This window comes from Genypterus blacodes, unplaced genomic scaffold, assembly GCF_046128005.1.
Source record: "Genypterus blacodes isolate CSIRO-AG114 ecotype Tasmania unplaced genomic scaffold, CSIRO-AGI_Gbla_v1 ptg000062l_1, whole genome shotgun sequence".
NCBI lineage: Eukaryota > Metazoa > Chordata > Actinopteri > Ophidiiformes > Ophidiidae > Genypterus > Genypterus blacodes.
The window spans coordinates 2,172,788-2,193,450 of record NW_027466874.1 but is presented as its reverse complement, the minus strand read 5'-3'; the positions used below and the strand labels follow the sequence as shown (position 1 = coordinate 2,193,450).

At 44.6% G+C, this 20,663-nt stretch overlaps 2 protein-coding genes across 2 annotated transcripts; one reads left to right on the top strand and one right to left on the bottom strand.

Annotated features, from left to right (window-relative positions):
• Positions 1-208: 208 nt before the first annotated feature.
• Positions 209-11,130, bottom strand: fam102bb (family with sequence similarity 102 member Bb). The gene is made up of 11 exons (XM_076154454.1): positions 10,848-11,130; positions 7,540-7,660; positions 7,205-7,234; positions 6,641-6,757; positions 6,438-6,484; positions 5,465-5,559; positions 4,716-4,814; positions 3,597-3,831; positions 3,265-3,401; positions 2,722-2,791; positions 209-2,470 (listed from the first exon to the last, which is right to left on the bottom strand). Exons 1-11 carry the CDS (start codon positions 10,991-10,993, stop codon positions 2,428-2,430), a joined length of 1,140 nt encoding a protein of 379 aa, XP_076010569.1. The 5' UTR covers positions 10,994-11,130; the 3' UTR covers positions 209-2,427.
• A 1,759-nt stretch (positions 11,131-12,889) lies between these two features.
• On the top strand, positions 12,890-20,450 carry slc25a24 (solute carrier family 25 member 24). The gene is made up of 10 exons (XM_076154418.1): positions 12,890-13,308; positions 14,853-14,979; positions 15,079-15,166; positions 15,653-15,764; positions 17,663-17,821; positions 18,019-18,171; positions 18,472-18,579; positions 18,807-18,974; positions 19,104-19,254; positions 19,412-20,450. Exons 1-10 carry the CDS (start codon positions 13,126-13,128, stop codon positions 19,591-19,593), a joined length of 1,431 nt encoding a protein of 476 aa, XP_076010533.1. The 5' UTR covers positions 12,890-13,125; the 3' UTR covers positions 19,594-20,450.
• Positions 20,451-20,663: the final 213 nt, after the last annotated feature.

Sequence of the window (20,663 nt, the reverse complement as noted above, 5' to 3'; positions counted from 1 at the left end):
ATTTTTTTTCCTCCAGTCACTGCTGGACTTACGACTCACAACTATAAAGGAAATGTCTTCATTGATAATTAAACAGTGTTTCACCTCTAATTCGTGAGTGTATTGGCTGATGACAGCATTGTAGACACCCAGAGATCCTAATATGGGTAAGTGTTGGCATAGAAACTGCTTCGCTACTTCGGCTGAGGGGGAAAACTGCACACAGGGAATATTTTAACAATTTATTCAACAGTGCAACGTACACATTTGAAGCATACAGTACACTTGTTAAGGAAGCAGATGTTTGTCGAAAGGACGGCTCTAAAACAGGAAACACCGGACAGTGTCAGAACAGCGCAGAACATCACTTTACAGGAGAATACACTTTACAGTCTCATATAAACACAGCTTCACAGAAGAGAAGAAGCAACCATGTTTGTAACAACATGTTAAAGTACCAAGCTGAACACACCTGCCTCGTACAGGTCAAACTAGCTGTCAAAATAAAGTTCCAACACTAATCTCCAAGTTGGTTGCAAAGAATCTTGTACCACTGTCTTACCACTTACTTAGGCAGTGAACACATTTCCTAAACCCTAAAATATTCAGCAAAAAACATGGCACAATATTAGTAATGAAGGTAAATCATAAATATAAAGATAATATCCGATACACGTGATGGTAATAGTTGAATTTTGACACCAAATGGACGTACAAACCATGCTGAACATACAAACATAAATTGAGAACACTGTTACAGTTATCGCACTGTACATTGACATTTGTGCAGACGTTGGCATATAACATTTATGACGGGACTATTCCGTCAACATGGACAAATGCAGAATAAAAGATGGCAACGTTGAAAACGAACTGGAAGAAGGAATTGCGTGAGTCGAAGCTATTCAGTTAACGAAAGGACATCATCATGCAGAACTAACAAAGACAATAACAAAGAACACTGACATACAGTTAAAACACCACACATCAATGTAGTATGTGTATAATTGTTCTTGAATAGGCAGGTGTGCTAACTCTGCTATGGCTTATGACAGGAGACAGATTACAGATACTACACACGTCTGTTTTCACTAGTTAACGTTGGTTGGTATTGTTAGATGCATAGACCTGACTAGAGTCCCCAGATAACAGCTGTGTGTTTGATACTTTGGCTAATTTGACTCGATAAATTCTACCTTTATTCTCCTTTTAGCCTAAAAATGCAAATAAATAACATGCATCACAGTATTGGGCTGATATTCCAGTCATTGGCGTTGGTGCGACTGTTTTGGAATAGATATTCACTTATTTGAACGCAGTCCGTCATTAGGAGACGATTCTTAAATGTAATGTCTCGAGGAGATGCGCACACAAAGTTATTACTCTGGGTCTATTTATACATTTTTTTTCTTGACGGTCAATTACGCAACTACTTAACTGTACAGTTCTAAGTGAAACAAACTACTCTTTATGTACGCGTTAGAGGACAGAATCTAATTCTTGCTGCAGTCACAGGATCGTCCATTTGTTGGCTGCTGTGAGCCTCCCGGTCGACAGGCCCAGTTAATAAAAGAGTCGTTTGAACCCATTTGCTTAGTGAATATGCCTTTCAAACCTCTGACAACAGGTTATGCTTCGGTCTGTAGTGATAGTAATCATAGACGTTTACCAATCCTATTCAGCGTCGGTGCTGCAGAATCTTCAACAATCCCTCTTTAGTGTCAAATAAATAAGAAAAGAGTACACTGCTCCCCCATTTTCTCTAAATCGTTAACAACATTCCTAAAATGACACAGTTCGAGCTATTACTAATAAAAAAAAAAAGTGGTCTGACTGCACGCACGCACGCATTCACACACACACACGCACACACGCACACACACACCTATGCAAGCTCACACAACACAAAGAGCTCAAGTCGATGTCTTGTCTCTGTTGTGAAGTAGGAACCTGCTTAATCCCATTGGCTCAACAGCTGGAGCTTTTTAGCAGCGTATTGGTGACCATTAAATAGAACTTATTTGAAAAAGGAAGTCCAAAGCAACAGTTCATCACCAAGTAACTACACTACAAAGGAATGTCTCGAAAATGCAAAGAATCCTCCTTCAGTAAAGAGCTCATCCTCTCACGGAGCTCAACCTCCTGCTGTCCTTTACAGAGGAAAAGCTCATTTGGCGTTTTTGTTTCCTAATCAATCTAAACAACCTTTTATGGACAGTGTTGTCATGAAGATCTTCCATACATAAACCGTGTGACCAAAGTACCCAATACATGGAGTGCTAGTTGAAGATGTGAACACAAGAGGGCGCTGTTGTGGTTTCTACCTCTCACTGCCTGCTCTGGTCAGACATGGCGCCGCTCAGATAATGTGTGTGTGCTGCCTTGATGATCGTTAAAACACGACACGGTTGCTTGCGGTGTCGGTCCGCCTCTGGGAGACTGCAGGGTCTAACGCTTGATCACCACCTGCTCGTACGCTCCGGCGCCGACCCTGAGAAAAGCCAAACATCAAACATCTCTCACGCGTCTGAGCGGCTGCAATCACAGACTTGAACTCACAACGTTATCCGTTAAAATTGTAAAGAATTGTTTTGCTAAAGAAAAGCTTTAGGTCACTGCAAACTCAAGACAGCAGCTTTTGAGAATGTGGGTTATATTTACTGCACCTCTTTTAACTACTAAGAGGAGATGTTCATCATGTTGCGTCACGTTGCGAGGCGGCCCTGCAGCCAGGAGACTCACCTGGTCGGGAGGTGATGGCTTCCGAGGGCCGTACTTCCTCCAGGGCCAACGAACAAACGCAAGCCTTCCTCTGAAACAGACACACTTGTAAGATTCGGTCGGCACACAGAGCAGCCGTATCCTCCTGAATAATTCTTCTGATCAGGAGCAGCCAGTTGCTAGGCAATCTAAAAATAATCATGTATTGACAGCGGGGATTTTTTTCCTTCGCTCTTAGCTGGGTGAGACCTTGGAAAGGGGAAAGAAGTGCCCTTCTCCTTAAATGACAGAATGACTGCTTGATACCGTAGCGTTCTAATGAGTCAGTTAACCTGGTGCTTTACTCATTTAAGTATCAGTTCTGTATCTGTCAAGTTGCTATTTTTACTTGATTTTTCCTGAAGGGGCGACGCAAGAAGGCAAACGTCTGTCTAAGAATATCACGCTCACAGATTCCGGCCTACAGACTAATGTGGCTGTGTGCGTGTGTGTGTGTGTGCGCGTGTGTGTGTGTGCGCGCGCGTGTGTGTCCGGTGTGTGTGTCTCTTTGCAGCTGTATCTTGCCTTCAGCACTGGAGTCCAGCAGGCTGGGTGTAAAGTCTTGACTCTGGAGAATTTTTTCCACAACATCGTCAGCATCCACCCGCGTGTCATCCATTCTCTTGAGCTGGGACTCCATGGAGTCCTGTTTCACCGGGTGTCTGCAGGGAGGATACACAGGGATTTAGTGTCACTGATCTGAAAACATTGTGATGCTAATGCTGAATTTGATCCTCTTCTATAGGCGTGGCTAACAAACGAGAAACAGAAGTCTCCTGATATAACCAAAGTGGAATCTCTTCCGGCTGGCGGGTTGATTGGGTTGTTTGTCGTCCGATTTAAAAGGAGCCGCTCACCTGTTGAGTCGTTCACAGGATGAGGCGCTCCGGACAGGCGTTCCCGTTGGGTTGCTGGTGGAGGTGACGGGCTGTGGGTGTTCGGGCAGGGCAGGGCAGGGCCGGCTCTCCCTGTCCCGCTCCTCGCTGGGCTCTGGGATGCTGCCGATCCCTGTGGAGGTGCTGCCCACAGAATGATTCCTTCGGTGGCTGAACTCTGACATGCTGGACGAGCGGGAGTGGCCGGTGCTGTAGCCTGACAGGGGCGCACGGTGATTGTAAACGTTAAACGTAAAGCAGCAGTTTTTACCTCTATGGGTGGCAGTGACAGCTTTAAATCTAGAATGTTGGTCTTTAGCTTGTGTCTTCCATCAATTCAGAAACTGAATTCATGGAAGAGTTGCACTGACACCTACGCACTCACGCGCTACTCTGTGTGTGCCGGTTGTTCACATCGAGAGACATCTCAGGGCATCAGTGCACTACAGCTATATTGAGCAAATCCCCCCCACCCCCAACACACACACACACACATATACACACCAGTGAGACATTGAGAATAAATCCATCATGAGGCAGCTTTCAAAGGCAACGTGTTCAGGCTGCAGCTATGGAGGGAAAAGGTCTTAAGTGCCAACAGCGGTTACCTCTGATACTTACTATGTTCATCCCCACATTAACTTTACATCATGCACCCAGGCACTAATGATCTGGTGCATGATGTCATCATCCCTTGGTAACAGCAGAAACTACATCTTCAGATTGCGGCTGAGCAGGATGAGGAGGCCATTAGAGCGGCTCTCTGTTCATCCCTCCACTTCCTCTCATATCGTTTATTACAGTCATCTGATCTGCCTGAAATGGAAACTCTAAACTGCCTATAAACTGTTCTTGCGGAGTGTCATTGGAAAATAGCTTCATCACATATCGCTCAGTTCAACACATTCCGCACCACAACCTTAAAGGGAACAACGAAGCTTTCTGCAGTTTCAGTTTCACTTCATCCTCTCGTCACTTTGACATTAAATGTATCTGCACCGGGGTCTGAGCGAGTTCCTGTCTCGTCCCGTCTCGCTGATAATAACGGAATGCCGGAATTAAAGCTTCATTCGGTTCATTTCAAAGCAGGAGAGGGTTTACCTGACAGTTTGGACTGTTGGCTGGCGTAGCTGGAGGTGCGGGAGTGACCGCAGCCCCCGACCTCATCGGGAACAACGGTGCACTTCCCTTCTCTGCCCTCTGTAGGGTTAGAAAGAGAAAAGAAAAGGAGATGACAATAGTTTAAGTCAGTCCAGAAAGGAACTAAGGCTCGAAGCATAAAGGTATTATAACTTCCACTCCTGGCACCTTCCTCTTTAAGGCGTAATTGACCAAACCTACCATTTGGACTGAAAGACGCCATTCACATGTATGCAACTCAAAGCAAGAACCGTCTTATATCTTTAGAACACTATAAGCATCGTGTACAGCAGCCACAGCCACACACACAGACACACGCACAGCCACACACACACACAGTCCTATTTTTAACCATGTGAGAGCCTACAGGGTCAGAGCAGATTGTAGCCCATCTAGAAGACAGCTTAGTTTATAAATTATACATATGAAAGAGCTGCGCTACACTCTGGAGCCTCCAGGAGGAACAAGACTTCAAGACTGCAATGTGTACACGCATGAACACACACACACACGCATGCACGCACGCACGCACGCACACACACACACACACACAAAGAGAGGACAGGAGGCTGTGGAGGAAAGTGCAGCGGAGAGGGGAGGCTGGAAGAAACGACCCCTTTGGATGAGACTTCGCCGGCAAGTGACAGTAAACGCTACGTACACACACACACACAGGCACGCGCCAGCACAGACGGGAAGGTGCACCTCACCAGGACAGGCGGTCTGCGAGTTCCCTCCCCTCGTCTCCTCCAGCAGACTCTCTCCGTCGCTCTGGATCCCAATCACAGTGGCGGTGGAAGGAGGCCTGGCGACAAGAGGGGAGAGCAACACAACAACTGTTTCCCATTTCCTGACTTTCAAAAATGTGCCAATTTTTTCAATAAAAAAAGAGGGAAAAAATGAGTCAGAAAGATGGGGGGGGGGAAAGGAAGAGTGTATTTATGTAAAAGGATGATGAATGAAAAGGGCAAGACGTGAAACTAAAGCTGAACCTCAAAATACAATACAATACAGCTTCATATCTCAACCAGCGGCTTTGACACGCCTGTGTTTCCCTCCACGTACAGGCACACATTTAGAGACACACACACAGACACACACACACACAGACACTGAAACAAAAGCCAACACATGACTTTTGGCACTAAAATAACAGCTGATGCATATTTTTAGACCATATTTTGCCTGAAGGATATGGAATTTCACTCCTTTTTTTTTTTTTTAAACCACCATAAAAACATATTCCCACTGCGAGGGCTCCAACAACCCAGGAGGAAGTAGACGAAGCCCTAAAGCAACTCTCAGTGACACTAACTACTCCATTTTCTGGGCTGTGAATGCTTAAATACACGCTGTGCTCTCAGACACTACAGTTGTTGAGACAATAAAGATGAAACAATTCATATGAACTAATAAAGTTCCTCTGCTGAAAGTTTCCCCCCGGTGTGACGTCATGGCCACAAGCTGTCGGTGCCGCACCTTCAGCCTGCATTTTGGAGCAGATCCCAAACAAATATAGCCAGCAGCAAAGTGTAAAGTGGCACTTACAACACTAAATGTACACTATCATCATTATTATCTATCCCATCTGTATAAAGAGTGAGGAATAAATAATGCAGGACACTTTTATACAACAGTAAAAAAATGTTGCGAATCGAACTAAAACATATGTATTGAACTTACGTTTTGAAACAGGGGTCCCCTGACATGAGCTGTGTACTGATGATAACCTGTTATGGAAAAAAAGACGTAGAGTGAATTCATCTCACTTTGGACTTGGTAAGAAAGCAGCGACCCTTTAGCAAAGTAGCAGACTTGACTTCAGCATGAAGCCTGTGAACTCTCAGAGGAGATAAATCAGTTTCCTGTAGCCTGGCTGCTGTTACCTTGAGTATGGAGTTATCCTGCCGAGTATTTTTGGTATCGTAGCCTTCCAGTAGACATCTGCGGGTCGTATTCCCTGAGCCGGCAAACTCCGCCAAATTCAGATCTGCAAAACCGAGCTGGGGAAGAAAGTATGACACGAGGTGAACGGCTGAAACTCTGCCTGGAAAGATGATTTCTTACCGAGGATATTTTCTTCCTCATCTCTAATGCAATAGAGGAGGAATAGGAGGAACTACATGTCTAGATGGTCGGTCTACCCCATCTGCATTTCACACATTTGTGTACAAGTGTACGTATATGTTCTGGGGAAACAAGTTCAGCATGTTCCGTGTCTGAGCTGCCCTGACACGATGACACGATGACACGATGACATGATGACATGATGACATGATGACATGATGACATGACGAGGTGTCCTGCGGGCAGTGGAGTCCATCTGTTTGCTGTGGGTTTGAAGACTGCGACCACGTTACCGCTACTGATTACTGTAAATCTAGGCCGCCTGCAGGTTGGGCTGGTGTGCGGGATGAGGGTGACACAGCATAAAACATGCCACCACTTACCTTTGCATAGGCCTTCCCACCTTTCAGCTCCTGAAAAAGAGATAAACTGATTAAACACGTCCTGGGAAATGACTCCAATCCTCCAGTCTCTAAGCTTGTGTGGCTCTATGGCTTATACAGTCGTTACCACCTTCCTGTTTAACGTGTTTGAGATCCATGTCAGCTCCAAAAGTGTTTGAGTTTTGAATCCACAGTGCCAAAACATTAAATGTGTGCAGGTAAAACCCATTTACTGTATATTCAAGTACATTGGAAATCCTTACAGCAACTGTTAGGTTTAATACTGAAATCGCAAACATGTTGCTCACTTTAAAGCTCAGAGTTCCATACTGTACCTTTCTGACAGACACGCGACACACACACGGGTCCAGCACACCAGTCCCTGCGTTGGCACTCATCTTACATGGGAAAGAGAATCTCTTCCTCCAGCGAACACAGTTGGCCTGCACTGGCTCCCTGTGCGGGGAAAGTCACACGTACCCGTTACTCGCTGCATGTAAGATCAGAGCTATACGCCTGTGATTTGACAGAATATCATGCTTTGCAGGTACTCTACATCCAAACTAGGTCACTCGCATTGTTTTCCCGTGAGTCGGAGCACTTTAGAGATATATGGTGAACACTTCCCAGGTCCGCAGGGGAGTTTGAATGGACTCTTGTGGCAAAGGAGTGCGTGTCACAAGCTTCCCGAACAGAACTGCATTATGCTATAATGACGGACACGATGCCAAACATCTCCAGCGTGATGCAACTCGCAAACACAATGTCTCTGACCGAGCTCAGACCGGAAAATCATTGAATTCTGTGAAATCGGGCACAGAGTCTCGCTTTGAGCTGCTTGGAGCACGACCGTTGGCTGGTTCGGGGTTCAAAGGAGTCAGTATCTGGTTTACGATCAATTAGTGAAGACGAGCTGGAGCACTGATGGGGTTTGTGAGGCAACATCATGCAATATGAATGAAGCTGACAGAGAAACATTTCAACCACATTCCTCTTTCCAATAACAGTGGGAGGCGTCATGATTTTGATGGAACGCTTAATAGATGACTGCCTACTCAAATAATGATCAACGCGTCTTCTCCACGATCGGCCAGGTACTTAACCAAACCAGGTTATTGATTACAGCCTCAATTCAAGGTATCGATTGGTTCGACTACTGAATCAGTGTTTACAATAGCGTGCGTGACTTGTGTTCGAATGTACTAGCAGGACTCAAACGCAACTCTCACACACACTCACACGCTGCCAGCAGTTGAGCGAGAGAGGGGGGAAGGGGGGGGGGGGGTTGGCCGTCGTATGAAAGGAAACGGAGTAATGAAGAGATGAAGTGAAAGGGAAAGGAGTGCATATGCGTGTGCAGCATTGCGATACCCCAGATGGCCTCGTTTGTTGGCACCGTCTCCTCTACCACTCACCTAACCAAACCCCCCCCCCCCCCCCCCCCCCCCCCCCCCCAGCCAATTCGTGTTGACTGACTTTGCATTTCCTCCTGTCACAGTGTGGCAGATCAACATGAAACGAGTGAGCGAACCACAGGAGTTTAGATATGAACTAGAGAGAAAAACAGACAGAGATGAGATGGACAAACGTTAAAGCTAAAGAGGGCTTGTACTCTGTTGCTGTGCTGGAATGATAAGGTGATCAATTGAAAATAAATAGTAATAACTGACAGTTTTGATCTTTTTACACAGTGAAATTGCAGAACATTTGCTGGTTCCAGCTCTTAAAATGCTTTTCTGTGTTATGCCATTGTAACATGTCATTGTAAATGTTATATTTCAAGACCTCCTCTAGGCTCTGCTCACTTGTGAGGTGCACTTGTCATTTGAATGTTTTTTTCGTACCTCAGATTACTACAAAATGTGTGATAGTTGACAAATTAGTCAGCGGTGACAGTTAAGTGTTAGTTGCAGTTTTGGCTCTGCAGACGACATGAAAGCAGCAGATGTGTGACCAATGTTTCACAAACGCTGACTAAATCCTGGGGTTCATAAATCTCAGAGCGTTAACTCCCAGAGTCAGACAGGGAACTCCCAGCCAGCTGGACTCTGTAGGCTTTGGGGATTTAGACTTGATTACATTGGTTTGAAGCAGAAAAACTGGAGCCTGTTCGCTTTTTGGCCTGTTTGTCTGTCTTTCGTCTCTCTGCGTGGGTCAGATGTATTGTTATACAGACGTGACGTTCAGAAGCAACATCTCTCAAAGCTTTACGCGTGACTTCCCCACGTCTTGTTACAAAGGGACACACGAGAGCTGAATCCGACCTGAACCCATCTGATGAGGGGAAAACAATGGAATAGTCCGGATGAAAACCCACTGGCACATAAAACAAGAGCGCGCACACACACTTCCTCTACACGCTGAGCTGCATGACTCAGAATATCCAAGGAAATAATGGAAAGGTTGGAGGCCTTACAAATCAAAGTGCAGCAGAAAATTCTGGATCATGACTCAAACTAAGCATACGACTTCTTCAGAAATCAGAAAACCCTACAGAGGGTTGCATACAGGTTCCTCACAAACAGGTCCTGCTTCACAAACCCTTCCTTTGTTTGACCTTCTCCCTCAAAATAACCAATTTTGTGCTGATAAAAATACACGTGCCACTAACAGACAAAAGCTGCTTCTCAAATAACTAAAACCTCCTGGATAATTCTATATATATATATATATATATTACACAATCTGATACTGTGGATCACAAACTAAAATCAGATACGCTGGATTGTTTTGCTCATCCCAATGTCAAAGGAATGACAGCTTTTCCGTTACGTACATTGAATACCGGCATGACGGCTCAGATGAAAGCTTCTGTCTCAGACATTTAACAGCAAAATCCTACACACATGACATCATGCTGCTGCAGAGAGAGGTCACTTTAGGTTGTTTTAGATTATTTGTGCAATGTAGAATGAAGAAAATGAAGAAAAGTAAGTTCACAAAGTCTTTCTCTAAATACATTCAATCATATATCACATCAGTCTAATGATTCAGTGTGATGGACCTATGCAGACACACACACACACACAAACACACAAAGTGATGTAATAAATCGATGATAAATTGATAATACCCACAGCCTGATGTTAGTCAGTGTAACACCTTTCACCTACTTCTCTAGTGCCTTTGCTTCCTGCACTTTACTGCCACTGCAGATGAAACAGCAATCATCTGTATTACGGCATCAAATTTCACTTTATGGCATAAGTGTTTAAACGTTTCAGATGGCTGCCCAGGGCACAGAGATCAATGGCACACAAAAATCACTCCGATCTCCTAGAAGCCTTTTAACAAGAGCCAAGTTAGTCAGTGTTGCCATGGTTTCACCCTAAATATGAGGCGAAATGCAGAGATGTTCCATTCTAATGTTCTGTCCAGCAGAAACAATGATGCTAAGTTCTCTTTTAGCAGATGTCACCGTATTTATAAAGCTAATTAACGTTCCCTCTCTGGTAACAGGTCCTGGATGTGCACAACAACAAAGAGCATTCACGGACACACAACGAACAACTAACTGTGGCTGGTTGTTTGGTGTAAATCGCGCCGATCGCACAGCTATCTTAGCCCGAACTAGCATTAGCCTGCGAGCGAAGGAAGCGTAGTCCCGTGGATGATGTGCGTGAAGAAGCGGAGCCCCCCTCACCGCGTAGACTCCTCGGAGAAGCCCCCGTCCAGGAGTCGGACTTTACAGAACAGCACTCCGTTCACAAAAGGCACCGACGAGAGCTCATCCAGCTCAAAATCCACCTTGAACTTAAATTTCTTCTTCTTCATCATCATTAGATCCATGCAGCAGCAGAGCGTCCGCGCTTTAACGGCAGGGTGCTTTCAGTCTCCCGCAGGTGACATTACAGCCCCATTGTGCGCCGTATTGTGCGGGAGTGTTGTGTTGTTGTGGGTGGGTGATTAATCTGGTGACAACAATCATTCACCATCATACACGATGAATGGACATACTTCCGTTTATGGTTTTCAATATAATAGCATACGTGTTTGTGGCTGGTTGCATTTGAAAGAGGACGACATGATTTAAGAATTTACGCTGCGTGGGCAAAAGTACACCCGAAAAACTCCCCCACGTGTAATTAATAATCGAATTCCTACACAGAGGGACACACGTCTTTAAAAGTCAGTCTTCGTCTTCGTTATTCTTATTTTGAAAGAACCACAGTTAAAACGGAAGTTTAGTTGTGAATTGTAAATGAACAATGGTACTCTTGACGGTAGCTGAAACGCCGCTCACCGTTGCCCTCTAGCGGTAGTTTGAGAGAACAACGGCAGCAGTTGGACAGGATATCAACGTATCAACAAAGCCCGGATGGTTGTCGTTATCTGAGTTATAGTGCCACCTTGTGGTATGATTGTGCCACTACTATAGGTCTGTTTTCAAGGACCGTTCAAATCTTAAACTCCTCAAATGTTTACCATTTTATTAATTTACAAGTATAGTTCTTGTGCATTATATAACATAGCTACAAATCGTGTAGCTGTTTTTGATAAATCTCTTTTATTTTTTACAATTTACGCTTCGTGAGCAAAAGTACACCGAACAACTCCCCCGTGTGCCATTATTAATCGAATTCCTACACACAGGACACGCGTTTTAAAAAGTCCGTCTTCGTCATTTTTATTTTGAAAGAACCATAGTTAAAACGGAAGTTTAGTTGTGAATTGTGAATGAACAATGGTACTCTTGACGGTAGCTGAAGGTAGCGCGCCTCCGCTCACCGTTGCCCTCTGGTGGTCATTTGGGAGAACGGCAGCAATTGGACAGGATATTAACATAACAAAGCCAGGATCGTTGTCGTTATCTGAGTTATAGTGCCACCTTGTGGTACGATTGTGCTACTACTGTAGGTCTGTTATCAAGGACCGTTCAAATCTTAATCCCCTCAAATTTCACAATTGTTTCATTATAAGTATTTCCATTACTTAACAATAACACATACAAATAATACAAATTGTGTAGCTCTTGAGATGCTTACATTGGGTGAAATTTTAAAACCCAAGTGGTACATCACATTTAAATAACTATTTCTTGTGGATAATTTTATCTTCACCATTAGACCAAATTCATCATAACATATGAAATATCTCTGGACATTTGGGTCCTCTAGAATTTCCAATTAAGTTTTGGGCACACAAGAATGATTATGATGGATTTGGTTGAATTCAAAAGATTATTCACATGATACAGTGAATCAGATTCTACTTTTTCAAGCTGGCAACGTCTTCCAAGTGTAATGACTAAGAATCTATGTTGCCAAAAACACAAACCCCCCATTAAAAACTTGGGGGTTTGACCAGCTGTCGGATTCCAGTGAGTATGAGTCACTGAACACAAACAGACCAAAGACCACAGTGCAGCAAAGCTTACATGTGTGTAGACAACATATTTCCTCACATTAAACCATCAGAACGTCATCTTCCTCAAACTACTGACGCAAGCTACTACGGCTGCATACTAAACCAGAGTTAAACCTACAAATAAAACCTCAATAAGTACAAAACAAAATGAAACTAAGACGACATTGTTGAGAAACGCAGCGCAGTTCTGTTATAATGCCTCCGTCAATGCAAACACAGACCGTATGAATGTACAGATAGAGCAGTGTAGAGAGAGTGTGTGTGTGTGTAGAGTGTGTGGCGTGTTGTTCCTGCCGTTGGGTGTGTCTGTGTGCAGGGAAAGAGGAGGTCTTCTCAGGCCAGAGGCACACACACACACACATACACTCCACCCTCCTGCTCCGCTTGTATCCGATCGTTTACTTCCTGCATTTCTACGCGGATTTATGTGTGTTTGTGTGACTTTTCCTCCTCAAAGCGCACAGAAGTCCGATCATTTCCTCCTTCGCTGAGTCGTGGGGCTTCTGCGGGCCTGATCTTCCTCCTCCTCCTCGTCTTCCTCCTCTACCGCCACCATGTCCCTCAGAGCCGTGAGGAAGCTGCTGTTCTCGGACTGTCAGTGTCAGTCCGACGCCTCCGACACCTACGAGGAGCTTTTCGCTAAGTTGGACGCCAACAAGGATGGAAAAGTGGACGTGTCCGAGCTGAAGGCGGGACTGGCTGCCATGGGCATCAAGACCGGGACAGGGGCTGCTCAGGTAGGGACGATGCAAAGGCCCCAGAGACAGACAGGGACAGACAGACAGATCAGTCTCCATGTCTTCAGTGACTATGCAGTATTGCTAAATTACTGTGCAGGAACAGCTACAGATGCAACTTGAATGAAGTCACTTATTCTTACCACAGAGACTTTAGTTTGTCTCCAGTGTCCCTTTGAGGTCCACTAAGGTCTGTTTTGATGGGATCTGTCCTCAGAAGTAGTAACTACAGTAACCAGACTTCCTGCAGCCCAAGTTCCCCAAATCTCAAGTCTCATCTGACTCCATAGAGAGCCTTTTAGAGGAGTATGTAAGAGTATTGAAGTGTATGTATTAGTAGAAGAATGTGTACAAATTGTATGTAATGAAACACAGAGGTGCAGCTTTGTTTACCTCACCGGAGGCCTGCAGACTTGTTTTGACACCTAAGAACAATCAAAACACAGCTGACCGCTTTATTTATCTCTGCAGTGCTGCTGAGGTCCAGCAGGTAAATAGGACACATACCTGTTTACTATGATGTCATTCAAAAGGCTTTTAAAGAGGGAATTGGTGAAATCCATGAGGAACCCTGTCACATGTCCACAGTGGACATCAGCAGGCTCACAGTATTTCATGCACACACACATTCATACTGCAGCAGATGTTCACACCAGGCTCCAGGCTCCAGGCAGGTGAAGGTGTGGTAGTATGAGGTCAGAGCGCAAGTCTGTGACAAATTCAGAAATTGTTTCAAAGTTCAACCAGTGCAGGCAGGTGAGGCTTTACTGTGGGCTGTGACCTGAAGAGGAGGCTCACACCTCTGCTGATCAAACACACCTCAGTCCCATCAGGCAGCCTGAGAGCTGTTCAGTTTGAGTCCTGGAAGGAGCTTAAGGAAGTTTCCTCTAGCAGCGCGGACGCTCAGGTGTGTCTTAGGTCTCTTAGGTTACTGTTGTATGTTACTAGGAGGCACGAAGAAGGAAACAGAAACATCCTATTCAGACAATTATCTGATAATAAGGCAAAGTGCAATCAGATCAGGAGTATTGATTCTGAGGTTTGTCTGTTTCGCTTCTTGATTTCTGCAGCTGTTGAGGTCTTAATCTGATCCAAAGTCGACACATTGAGGTTTTACTAAGGCCAGTAACACCACCTGCTCAAGCAACGCCCCTGTTGTGCAAGATCGTCTACCTTCAGGGCAATAAAGGCTCATTCCAATTTTTTCTTTTTTCAAAGGTATCGCCTCCATTTAATAACAATAATCATAAGCTGTATTTATAAAGGAGTTAAAAATAAATCATTTTCACGGGGAAATAAAGGAAATAAATTAAAGCAAGCTGATGAGGACAATCACAGCTGATATGAAGAGATGTAAGAGTCAACATTATGCTGCCTGGAGGAGGTATAGTTCAGAAAACCTGCTGTGAAGGAGGAGATACCAGACTGCATACAGTTTCAGCTACAAGGTTCCTTATGTAACAGATGCTACAAGACGGAAACACGCAAACATCTGGGTCACTAATGTTCTGTTAACGCTTGTTTGTTTTGTTTTGTTTTTATAGAAAATAGTTTCCTCAGGAGACCAAGACAAAGATGAAGGACTCGACTTCAAAGAGTTCACAAAGTACCTGAAGGAACACGAGAAGAAATTACGGCTGACGTTCAAGAGTTTGGACAAGAACAACGATGGTAAAGAGCCGTCACGTTATAGACACGATGGTAAAACTGTTAAACTCCCTCAACATGTGAAAAGAGACTGAATGCTTTTGTGCTTTTTATTCCTAACAGGCCGGATTGACTTCAACGAGGTCAAGCAGTCCTTTGCTGATCTGGGGCTGGACATCAGCAAGGAGGAGGCAGAGAAGATCCTCCAGAGGTACTGATGCTGAAGCTGAAGGCAAAAAACTCTATGAAACCAGCTTCATGCCTGTGAAACAAACAGTGGAGTCGGGTGTGAAAGCCTGATCACAATGATAACAGTGATACGTTTATACTAGGAAGCCAAAGTAAGATGCAGATGGATTCCTTTAACATCTCGAGTTCCGCTGACATCACTTTAGCTTTTAATGGAACGACATCACCTGATTGTTCTATCTGGATCCTGGCACCAAACCACCAGTGGCTCTTTGTCAAACGAGTCGATCCAGGTGAACTCAGGGCGCTGGTGGATTTGCATAAACAAAGTAGGAAGCTGATGCAATACAGATGTGACACTCGCTCTGTGTTTATGCCGATCTGACCGTAGATCTTCAGTCAGCTTGATCGGATTTTGTGTTTTTTGTATTAATTACTGTCATCTTTTGTCATTAAGTTCAGATTATTACCAGAAGTCTAAAATTCTTGTTGCATTGTTGTTGTTCAGTATCGATGTGGACGGCACCATGACTGTGGACTGGAATGAATGGAGGGAACACTTCCTGTTTAACCCAGCCACCAATCTGCAGGAGATCATCCGCTTCTGGAAACACTCCACGGTAAGAGAGAGAAGGAGTGTGTGCGTGTGCATGTGCGTGTGTCGGTGTGTGTGTTGCACTTATTGCAGCTTGATGTACGTTTATCCCAGTTACTCTGTCTGGATAAACTTGGGTGTTGTGTTAAGTGAACCATCCAGACAATTAAAGTTTAATAAACATTCCGACTAGTTGGAGTTCTTCCCTCCTAAGTACAAACCTCATATCATCTAAAGTTGATGAGACGGTGGCCTGTATGTCATCCAGCCTGTGCCTCTGCACGTCCTTGATCTCCCTGTAAGAACCATCGCAGTGAAGGCGAAAGTTACAGTTAAACACTGTCAGCTGATCCAGGATTTGACCTGAAGCTCAGTGGCTCCACATCCACGTCAGCAGATCAGACGCAGCGTGAGGAGAGAAGAAGAGTCCAACAGAAGCAAAGAGTCCATTTATCTACTTTATCAAGTTAAAACGATTTTTTTAAAGATTACATTTACATGAATTCCATTTTAGTATAAAGTATCCCTTAAAATTGGTTATTAGTCTTGTGGTATAAATATGAACTTTATTATGAAATATTACAATACAAAATAAAGTCAATTTGAATTAGAATGGTCAAATATACATAACAATAAATAAAGAAACAACTTAAGTGTTTTTGCCTCCAGTGAAACTAAGCCTGTCTCCTTAGAGTGTACGTGTGGAACCGTACGTGGAGACATGATCAGTGTTTGCATGTTAAACACACAGTCACAGTTGCAGTCGATGGCTAATCTGTGACGTTTGCTGCATCAGTCACATCCTCAAGAGTCTCAGTAAACCTTTAGCTGCTAAGATGGGCACAGGTAAGCTCATTTCAGACTGTGCTGAGAGCAGATTAGCAGGTCAGTGGATTGGAACGGGGCAGCAAGAGAGGAAGTGAGTCTGGATCAGAGCAAGACAGGAGACACTCGACCAAGATGAAGCTTCATTGAGGCTCACGTATGGCAGCGACCATCTCTCACCACCGATGGTCTCAGCACACTGTGTTTTACCCCTCGAGCTGGATCGGATCTGCACACCCTCCACCCCTGACCCCTATCTGGCCCTGTATTAGTGTCTGTAAAGTCTCTGAGTGACGGGTTAGCGGTAGTGTCTGAATCGGGGCGACGTCGCCTGGATCGGAGGCTGGAGATGGCCGTGGTTCTGCTGCAGCCTCAGCAGCACGACTGGTTCTCCCTGGACTTTGAGGAGGAGAGAGATGTGGGGCTCTACCAGGTGGAGGTAGAGGTGGACATGGTAGGTTCTGATGTTCAGCCTCTCCGGGTCATTTCGTCTGCAGGACTCGTGAATTCAGACCGGGTTCACAGTTTTTGGAAACAATCCCAGATGTTTGTGGACATGTTGAGTCAGGTTTATGATGCTTTTTATGTCCATAGTTGATGATGGAGTTGTTGCATTGCACTGAATTCTAATACAAGCTTCTCCTTTATATTTTGTGTCATATGTCACACGTGCCAGTTGTTCCTGTTTTGGTTTACATTCTGTTGAAAGCGTCTAAAGATTGTTGCCAAAGTAGAAAAAGTAATCAAATAGCACATTTTATGCTGATGATGAGGAGATTCATGTGAAAGAGTTGCTTAAATAGCCCCATGTGCAGAGGGTCCATTGACAGAGATGACACAGTGAAATGTACACTGAGACTTAACTTCTCATTCATACACAGTGAGACATTTACTGTACAACTTGCATGCATGCAAATCCCATGAGTTTGAGTCACTCAAACTCTCCTCCTCCAGGCTACAGTTTCTCTAATTTGACAGTATAAACGTGGGAGTTGAGTTTGAATTGGAGCCTTTTGTTATGCTAATGCTCCTTTAAGTAAAGCTACAGTATGAGTCCTTACAGTGTTATCATAAAATCTCTTCTATTCATGCGTGCAGGTGCTGGACATCGGTGACAGTCTCACCATACCGGACGAGTTCACGGAGGAGGAGAAGACGACAGGCCTGTGGTGGAAGCAGCTGTCTGCGGGGGCCATGGCGGGCGCTGTGTCCCGCACAGGCACCGCCCCTCTGGACAGGATGAAGGTCTTCATGCAGGTGAGGAAGCAGACGCCTACTTGTTCTTGTCAAACGTCTTTCATGTCCCTGCATCAGCTGTTGTAACGTTGGAGAATCAGGGTTTGAGTCAGAAGGTGGATCCAAACAGTTTCAAATGCAGAAAAAAACTGTCTCCTAATAACAAGACCGATTTGACATATTGTATTTGATTTGTGTTGTATTTATTGTATTGACAGGTTCATTCCTCCAAGACCAACAAGATCAACCTGGTTAGTGGCTTCAAGCAAATGGTGAAAGAAGGAGGCATGCAGTCGCTGTGGAGAGGGAACGGCATCAATGTGCTGAAGATCGCCCCGGAGACGGCCATTAAGTTTGGAGCCTATGAGCAGGTGAACACATGGAGTTACGTACACGAGAGCTCAGATTCAAAGCTCTGTCATTGCTTTTGTTATGATTGCGACTTGTAATCATTGTGTTTATAATGGGTGGAGATTCACGACTAACCGGCTCCTAAACTTTGCAAGATCACACAAGGAAATTAAACCATCATCGCCTTCTCAGTCGGCTTCTCAGTGTGTGAACCATAAACGTGATCTAATCTCATATTTCAACACGTATGTTCGGATGGAAAGAGTTCACAGATCAAACTTAACCTTAATGTTCTGTCTGTTTACTTTTTGTTTCATCAGTATAAGAAGATCCTGGCCAGTGAACCAGGGAAGGTGAAGACCCACGAGAGGTTCATGGCCGGATCGCTGGCTGGAGCCACGGCGCAGACGGCCATCTACCCCATGGAGGTGAGCACAGGCTCTGATTGAACACATCTTCTTCCTATTGTGCCACTGAGTGTGACGTCTAAGTCTGATTGGTCAGCCACAGCATCCAGCATACTGACTGAGGCTGATGAGGGAACTGGAGTCTTTCCTGTCGCTTTACAGGAGCGAGAGACTTTGTATCACTACGCCAACGTGCCTGATGTGTTGCTGCATCACCTCACCGATGATTTTTCTTTTTGTTGATTCAGGTGATGAAAACCCGTCTGACCCTGAGGAAGACGGGTCAGTACTCCGGAATGTTCGACTGTGCCAAAAAAATCCTGGAGAAGGAGGGAGTGAAGGCGTTTTACAAAGGCTACGTGCCCAACATACTGGGCATCATCCCCTATGCTGGGATAGACCTGGCAGTGTATGAGGTACATCTGGAGATCTAAATCGTTATTTCCATACTGAACAATGTCAAAACTCTGATGATGAAGACTTTATTATGTTCTGTTAATGAAGCCTCATACAGACTCTTGTTGTTGTCTCTTTGTCCTGAGCAGAGCTTGAAGAACATGTGGTTGTCTCGCTACGCTAAAGACACGGCCAACCCGGGCATCCTGGTGCTGCTGGCGTGCGGCACCTTGTCCAGCACGTGCGGCCAGCTGGTCAGCTACCCTCTGGCTCTGATCCGCACCAGGATGCAGGCACAAGGTACACACCTCCTGAACCTTTAGAGTCTTCAGAAAGTGGTTCCCAAGACAACTGAGAGATGAATGTTCTTATGTTTGTAAATCAAGCAAAAATGTAAAGTTTTATAATGAGTGATAGTGCTAATGTGACAAAGTGTGTTCTCCTCACGCTCCCTCAGCTTCTCTGGAGGGTTCGGAGCAGCAGCCAATGGGCCGCATGGTGAAGAAGATTCTGGAAAAGGAAGGCTTCTTCGGGCTCTACAGAGGGATCCTGCCCAACTTCATGAAGGTCATCCCGGCCGTCAGCATCAGCTACGTGGTGTACGAGTACATGCGCTCGGGTTTAGGTATTCAGAAGTAACAAGCGTGTGTGTGTGTGTGTGGGAGAAACTGTGTGTGTCTGCGAGCGCGTTCGAAGATGTGCAAGATTTTTATACACACTACCTTTCACACTGAGGAGGGACACTGGTCTGTCCCCCCCAAGTCACCAAAGTTTGTAGCCGTTATAGAAGTCTGACGTTTGTGTTGATATAGTTTCAATAAGACTCAAACTCTCAAACAAACATGGCCGATACACAACAACTAGACTTCCAGAACGTTTCCCTCGGTTCAGTTTCTTGTCCTCACTTGGTGTTTACAGCTTTAAATGCACTGTGGCTGAGTTTGGGTCGATTTCGTTTTACTTTGCTCATCATCATCATAATCATCATTCTTTTTTAAAGCGTTGGTGCTGCTTTCACCATGTGTGTGTATGTGATCAAAGTGACAATGATCGCCTGGTAAAATGTGATAATGTCAAGATTTGTGTCGTTTTTTTTTACCTTTTCTTTTTGATTGTTTATCAAAAGCAGGACAGACACATTTAAAAGTTGAATCTTTTATTTCGCTCCTTCATACGCCTCAAAACTTTTCACCTCACACATGGGAGTTATGTGTTTAAGCCCAAATTAAAAAGCAGCAATGTTTGTTTATTTCCATATAGAATTCGCCCAGTCCGTCAAATTATTGTTAAAGTGCAATACCGAATCATGCATTTGTTGCTGTTCACTTGATGTGGAAGTTTTCAGTTTCCTTAAGTTCTCCATTACAGTAAAGTGTTTGAGGTGGGTGATGATGATTAGTAACAGAAATGTGCCTTATGTTGTTTTTCTTGCCTTTCTTTCCAATATTTTGTCAATTAGATGTTGGTGTTTACACGAATAAAAGCATCTGAACCTACTCTCATGTCTGTCTGACCCCAGAGTCTCTTCGTTTACTCATCACGAGCTGTCTGGCCTCTTGGTCATTTGACGGTGTGAACACGGCGTCCTGAGGCCTTAAGCACAGATTACTCCAATTTAGATCTTGCGCAACACCTAATTTTCCAGCGTGCCAGTACGTCTGCCTGAGCTGATCAACCACACACTCACACAGGAGGCCTTTTTCTTTTTT

Bases quoted from the DNA above. Each gene is read 5' to 3' on its own strand.
- fam102bb (XM_076154454.1), bottom strand. From the start codon at position 10,993: ATGGATCTAATGATGATGAAGAAGAAGAAATTTAAGTTCAAGGTGGAT. The intron at 6,758-7,204 runs GTAAGTGGTGGC...TTTCTTCCCCAG, and splicing joins GTGGGAAGGCCTATGCAAAG to CTCGGTTTTGCAGATCTGAA. The intron at 6,485-6,640 runs GTAACAGCAGCC...TTTCCATAACAG, and splicing joins AGGATAACTCCATACTCAAG to GTTATCATCAGTACACAGCT.
- slc25a24 (XM_076154418.1), top strand. From the start codon at position 13,126: ATGTCCCTCAGAGCCGTGAGGAAGCTGCTGTTCTCGGACTGTCAGTGT. The intron at 14,980-15,078 runs GTAAAGAGCCGT...TATTCCTAACAG, and splicing joins TTTGGACAAGAACAACGATG to GCCGGATTGACTTCAACGAG. The intron at 15,765-17,662 runs GTAAGAGAGAGA...TCATGCGTGCAG, and splicing joins GCTTCTGGAAACACTCCACG to GTGCTGGACATCGGTGACAG.